The sequence below is a fragment of the Armigeres subalbatus genome, chromosome 1 (assembly GCF_024139115.2).
Source record: "Armigeres subalbatus isolate Guangzhou_Male chromosome 1, GZ_Asu_2, whole genome shotgun sequence".
NCBI lineage: Eukaryota > Metazoa > Arthropoda > Insecta > Diptera > Culicidae > Armigeres > Armigeres subalbatus.
Genome location: NC_085139.1, coordinates 266,640,518 through 266,647,478, shown reverse-complemented (window position 1 = coordinate 266,647,478; position 6,961 = coordinate 266,640,518). Strand labels below are relative to the sequence as shown.

Sequence of the window (6,961 nt, the reverse complement as noted above, 5' to 3'; positions counted from 1 at the left end):
AGCGTTTATCGCACAATTCTTTTCTTGTTCTAGATTTATAAAAGCACATTTAGTGTATACTTAGATTTAAGATTTAGATTTGAGCACTAACCGTACTAATATTTTATTTTTAACCACCTTATTTCGTACTTTAAATCCGTACTATGCTATTATAGCTTTTAACCTAGTTTTAACCAAAAAACACAAACAATTAGTTACTAAGAAATAGATTAAGAACTTTTCACTTCTAACCTCAAAATCTAACTTTTACACACGGCGCGCACTACGTCTTCATATGGCTCTGTAGCAGAAAAGAAATTCCTCAGAAATGTGCTAAGTATTCATATTTTTTTTATGTGGAAAGATGGAGGGCAAACGTCGGATAACCCGATTTTTGACATTTCATCAAACCAAACCATTCGAAATATAACAGAAATATAATTAAGGGATATTATTGTCTGTTTGTGTAACTGCCCATTCGCACAACTCCCGCGCTGTCAATAAATCTTGCCTAAGACGAACCGGAATGAAAAAGAGACGTGAGTGTCTCACCTGTCATTAGTGAGTGAGTTCCGTGGAAACGATCACTAAATCTGTGCTACATTGGAACACGGAAAGAAAAATATAATTCAAATACGTTTGTGGCGGAGCCAACAAATTAAATAATTGTAAGCGTTGGTTACATCGTTGACGGCCGCTCGACAACGGACCAGATAGTGTACGGCAAATCCTTCAAAAATGCCGTGAATACTAAGTTCCAACGCACCATCTGTTTCTGCTAGCCAGGAATGGATCTAATGAAAGGTTCATTGGCCCTGAGCCCTTCTGCGGGATCTCAGACTGCTCTGTAAAAATGGAACTGAACAAATATATGGTCAGTCAAATCACATCAAACTGGAATGCACTTCCCCATACGAGCCAATCCAAAAGGCTCGTAACGATTAACCCCAAGAAAACCCAACAACTATTAGGTCTCAACAAAAGGGATCTCAACATCTACACCGGTCTAATAACTGGACACTGCCCCTGCAGATACCATCTACAAAAGATCGGAGCAATCCAAAACTCAAATTGCCGCTTCTGTGACGAGGAGAGAGAAACATCAGAACACATCCTCTGCTATTGCAGTGCACTCACCCAACGTAGGTTCAAAGTTCTCAGCAAGCCCTTTTTTAGGGCCTGCTGACATATGGATCTTATCCCTCAAGGACGTGGTTGGCTTCATAAAGCTAGTCTCGCCAGAATGGGGGAGTCACATACTGTAACTCAGGATCTCTATTCATCAATAATAGATGGTCTTGAGTTCAGTCGATACCAAGGTATCTCAGTGACAAACATGTTACTGAGATAACTTGCGTATTTCACAGTAAAAGGGTATATCACAATAGTCCTAAAATCTGGACGCAGTGATCTTCACTCGACAAACGAGGAAAAAAAAAAGAGGAGGACCATCTGTTTCGGGAGAACACTCCAGTTCGTTCGAATCGCACCGAGAACTAAGACTAGGTTATGGACTTTCGTGCCTGTTGTTCAACATTGCGCTAGAAGGTGTCTTGCGGAGAGCCGGGTGTAACAGCCAGGGTACGATTTTCAACAGATCCAGTCAATTTATTTGTTTCGCGGATGACATGGACATTGTCGGCCGAACATTTGCAAAGGTGGCAGAACTGTACACCCGCCTGAAACGTGAAGCAACAAAAGTTGGACTGGTGGTGAATGCGTCAAAGACAAAGTACATGCTTGAGGGCGGAACCGAGCGCGACATGGCCCGCCTGGGAAGCAGTGTTACGATAGACGGGGATACCTTCGAGGTAGTCGAGGAATTCGTCTACCTCGGATCCTTGCTAACGGCTTAGTCGTGAAATACGAAGGCGCATCATCTGTGGAAGTCGGGCCTACTACGGGCTCCAGAAGAAACTACGGTCGAAAAAGATTCGCCACCGCACCAAATGTGTCATGTACAAGACGCTTATAAGACCGGTTGTCCTCTACGGACATGAAACATGGACAACGCTCGAGGAGGACTTGCAAGCACTCGGAGTATTCGAGAGACGGGTGCTTACGACCATCTTTGGCGGTGTGCAAGAAGACGTTGTGTGGCGGCGAAGAATGAACCATGAGCTCGCCCAACTCTACGGCGAACCCAGTATCCAGAAGGTAGCTAAAGCCAGAAGGGTACGATGGGCAGGACATGTTGCAAGAATGCCGGACAGCAACCCTACAAAGATGGTGTTCGCTTCCGATCCGGCAGGTACGAGACGGCGTGGCGCGCAGCGAGCGAGATGGGCAGACCAGGTGCAAAACGACTTGGCGAGCGGGGGGCGTATCCGAGGATGGAGAGATGCGGCCTCGAACCGTGCATTGTGGCGTCAAATTGTTGATTCAGTGTTATCTGTTTAGATGTAAACTAAATAAATTAAATGAATAAATGAAGGATAAGAATATTTGAAGCGCATTCACACTTCATGAATCAAGATTGAATTCTTTGATTCTGGCGCAATTTTACAATAAAAATATAATTAATAATTTGCAGTTTATCATAAACTTCCTTATGATTTTCATAAGTTATCCTTGAACCGAACATATTGTTCATTTAAATTGCGATTATCGCATAATCACATTGCATTGCTCTTGCTTAAAATTAATCATCCTATGCTTGCACAAACATGCTCGTGTATGTCACTTACGTTACACACTATTATGCATCTCGAGATAAAATAGAATACTGCGGCTTCCTGCTGGTTGTTTTTCAGGTAATCGCAACGGTCACTAAACACAACAGAGTCAATGAAAGTCTCACCCACCGTATGCACTTGCCTTGATAAACACTCTCCATGTACTTAGTGACTCCGGTTGCCTCTCACTAATACAATCGAACACTGCTGTCATTTCGCGAAAAGCACGTGGTTTTGTTTTGAGCGGGAAAATTCTGCCTATCTTTTAACACGGCGGCTATCTTGACGTTTAGCTTCGCAGTCGAGCCTGCGAATGTAAGACTGCCGCAGGATTCTAGAAAAAGATAAGCGCGACAATACGCATTTCTTTCGACCGCGGTCACTGCTCCAATTCTACTTTTTGTGCCAAACTGGTGCGAAACACCGCACAAAAAAGAGAGCCCAAAAGCCAATCGCGCTGGACGACGGCCGTAATGAAACTCACGTTGCGGACGGGAATAGGAGGTGCTGCCAAAATAGTCCGATACCCTAGTTTAACGTTGATAATCAGAAAATCCAATACAACTGGCAAATCCGTTCAAAACGTTCAAAATCATGATTTCGTTACGCTCCTCAATTTTGAAATTTTCATTTTACACCCTATATCCGAGTCTTCCCTGAGACGTAGTTTACGTCAAAAATCGTAGCTTTCGAGTTGAAGGAGGATTCTCAGTTAGAAACTTGTAAAGTGGTAAGTATTTCCATTAAAATTTATTATTTTGGAATTCTTGTGTTAGATTATATAATGATTCACATTGTAAAAGCTTTGCCGTTCTTGTGAATTGCGTTCCAGGGTTTTGAAACAATCTTTGTTCTATGATTCAAAAGACCCCTTTCGAATATTTTTTTTTCTTCTTCTTCTTCTTCTTGGCATTACATCCCTACTCTGGGACAAAGCCGCCTCGCAGCTTAGTGTTCATTAAGCACTTCCACAGTTGTTAACTGCGAGGTTTCTAAGCCAGGTTACCATTTTTGCATTCGTATATCATGAGGCTAACACGATGATACTTTTATGCCCAGGGAGTCGAGATAATTTCCAATCCGAAAATTGCCTAGACCGGCACCGGGAATCGAACCCAGCCACCCTCAGCATGGTCTTGCTTTGTAGCCGCGCGTCTTTCCTCACGGCTAAGGAGGGCCCCAATTTTTAAATTTAATAAATTATTAAACATATTTGAGTTTATTACCATACAAATGCCTTATACTTTATTGTTGCTAGTGTTGATATATTGTTTAGTTTCTTACTGCCGTATACATAATATTCTGGAGTTCTTTCCACCAGTAATTATTATAGCTATTATTCAGAGAAACCCCGGATTATATGTATATTACTAAAATGTGGCCATATGAGTTATTGCGTTCCAAAATTATTACCAAGACCGTTGAAAAAAGTCATTTTACAATAGGAATGCATCGACTAGATGGTTATCGGTGTTATCAAGACAAGGCGGCAAAATGAAGGCTTTGAAAGTGAAAACGAATTCCAAGTGTGTCCGATTGGACGCAGTGAATCACACAGTTTGGCAGTCGCGATCGAATCACCTCTACGCCCTTGGGGCTCACTTGTCGACACTCTTCCAGCTCAAGATACTTCAGGTTCGGGTACTTCTCCGGCAGCTGCGACAAATATCCATCCGTCAACCAGGAACAGCACTCGAATCTCAATCGTTTAAGGAACTTTTTAGATACCTCCAACATCACCGGCATGGGAATGAATCGGAGCGTAAGTTCTTCCAGACGATCCAAATGGCGGAACTCATCCAAACTGTAACTTCCCGCTATATTGTTTGAAATCGTCAGTCGTTTTAGATGAGGGAAGTTTACGCAGATGAAGACTGTAGCAAATAGGGAGCTGGAAATTTGCGATAGAGTGACATTCATATCGATCACGTTTGGAAGCAACTGACGGAAATCCTCGACGATGCTCATCTCACAGTTCAGGTGCGACATATGCAGACAAAAACAGTTCACACTCTCCAATGGTTTGCATTCCATGACTACTCGTGAATCGACACTTCCGATGAGGCTTAAAGTCTACCAAGAAATAGGATAGCATGTATTAGTGAAATTGAATATCGCCATGCAATATGCTAAGGAAGCGACTTACCTTCAAGCATTTGAGACGTTCTAATGAACGAAAATGGCCCGGCTTCAGCACATCATTCTCGAGATGTAACTTCACAATTCCGGGACAAATATTGGTTATCATGTCTAGCACATGTTCTTTAACATTGAAACCCAAATTCACATCCTTCAACAATTTGAAACCACCGAAGAACGTCCTCAACGCACCGTCTCCGGTTTTACAAATTCGTCCGCCCAAGCGCAACACTTCAACATTCGGAAACTGAAGCTCTTCTATCGGAATATAATACCTCTTCGAATACAATTGAAGGCTCTTCAAATCAGGGGCCAGCCGTCGGAGCAACATTATAGAATTGTTCACATTCGAGCGTTCGGTGAAATTCGTACAGAACGTCGACAAGCTGTAGGAACTCGGGCACTTGATCTGGAACACATTCGCCAGCGGTCCAGAACTTCGCAGATATCGCAACTCGGGAAGGCTGTAGTTCTGTTGGCTTAAAGTTCTGCTGTCCATTCCCACAATCAGCTGCTTGAGATTTGGCGCACGAATTATGAGGTACCACAGCTGTTCCTCTGTAAAATTTATTACACAGTGGAAACTCTCCAAATCGGCACCAAGCTCGTCCAGCACTTTGACGATGAAACCGAAATTGTACTCGCAAGATTCCAGTGCAAACGGTGCCAGGATGAAAACGTTCCGATATCGGCGAGCGGTTTTCCGAAGACGCTCAGACTCGCCCCAGCCCATGATCAGTTTGAGCTCTATGTTACGTAGGAAACGGCCGCTGAAAACTTGTTCACTCCATAAGCGGCACACTAATGAACTGGACTTGCGGTCCGACAGCGGAAGGTACGAGAATATACGGTCCAGCAGTTCCAATGGAAGGTTGTTCATGAGAGTCGTCTTAGAAGTCATGACGAAGAATGTGCTGGAATGAAATGAAACGGATCTGTACAGATTGGTGACTTTTAATCTAACAATGGGTATAAACCCCAAGCTGCTGACCATTAATGGCAGAGTGTGAGGCTACCCGTTCCATTGAAATACAGTTAGGTTTGATGTACCTGAGAAAATAAGTGCAGTCAAATCTCCATGAATCGATAAGGTAGATACCATGGAACAGAAAACCCTTTGGAATGTGTTTGAGAAGACAATAAAAGTTTCCAATTCGCGAAAATAAAGAATGAATTACATAATATTTTTACGTCATCTGGAATGAAACACATAAAAATACAAATTTCACAAAAAAAGGAAAGGCTAGAAAAAAAATCTCCGTAGTTCAGGACCGATTTGCCGAACCTTTAGGATCAAGAGATTATCTCTCGATTGCGTACTGGTCATAATTGGTGCATCATAATTTGACGGGCCTCAACAACGCCGAACATTTTCTGTGTCGCTACCTCAAATACCAGGACTCCAAGGCAGCTTACGTAATATTAACCAGCATCTAGGATGTGCTCGTGGATAATATGAGCATCCTTGCAGCCTTCTGTTCTGTTGTCGAGGATGGTGGCGGTAGCCTTTACTTTGCACCGTTAAATGTGCAAAAACGATCCATAAAATAATGAAGAACGATACGTAAATAACATCTGAATATTCCATAAAACGTTACCATAAATCCATAAAATAGTTCGGGAGTGTCCATAAAGAACAATTTTAAGATCGATAACTACGCTAAAATTTAGTAATTAATAGGAAAATATGTTCCTGTAGACATGGTCAAGAAAAACAATAAAATTCTTGTTATTTTCCCATGAACGTATGACAAATGATCCACGAATCTTTGGAAAATGATCCATAAAAAACTATATTTTGATTCATAAAACTTAAAATGTGCGCAATTTCTATTTATTTATTTATTTTATTCGTTATATTTATGTAACGTAAGATTGACAATCTTTTTTAATGTTACAATGTGAATGTATACAGAAGGATGAGTAATTCAAATTTTTCACCTGATCTTACAACTTAACTGTGCAATGTAGGTCTAATTCAAACAATATTGTGTATTCATGTTTAGTGCGCGTCATTCAACTCTAACAGCAAATCTCGTTTAAAGTTCGATATGTTTATAGAGAATTTTAAGATGAGTGGGAGATTATTCCAGACAGTTATACCCCTTACGAATAACGATCGACTATAATAACTCGATTGATGCGGAGGAACTAAATTTTTTTTAGTT

General features: G+C 41.6%; 1 protein-coding gene across 1 annotated transcript; it reads right to left on the bottom strand.

The window, feature by feature from the left end:
* Positions 1-3,454: 3,454 nt before the first annotated feature.
* LOC134213729 (uncharacterized) lies at positions 3,455-5,728 on the bottom strand. The gene is made up of 2 exons (XM_062693040.1): positions 4,801-5,728; positions 3,455-4,727 (listed from the first exon to the last, which is right to left on the bottom strand). Exons 1-2 carry the CDS (start codon positions 5,692-5,694, stop codon positions 4,131-4,133), a joined length of 1,491 nt encoding a protein of 496 aa, XP_062549024.1. The 5' UTR covers positions 5,695-5,728; the 3' UTR covers positions 3,455-4,130.
* Between the last annotated feature and the right edge of the window lie 1,233 nt (positions 5,729-6,961).

Excerpts from the sequence above, each read along its gene's own strand:
- LOC134213729 (XM_062693040.1), bottom strand. The coding sequence starts at position 5,694 with ATGACTTCTAAGACGACTCTCATGAACAACCTTCCATTGGAACTGCTG. Across the intron at positions 4,728-4,800 it reads AACGTCTCAAATGCTTGAAG|ACTTTAAGCCTCATCGGAAG; the intron begins GTAAGTCGCTTC and ends ATTTCTTGGTAG.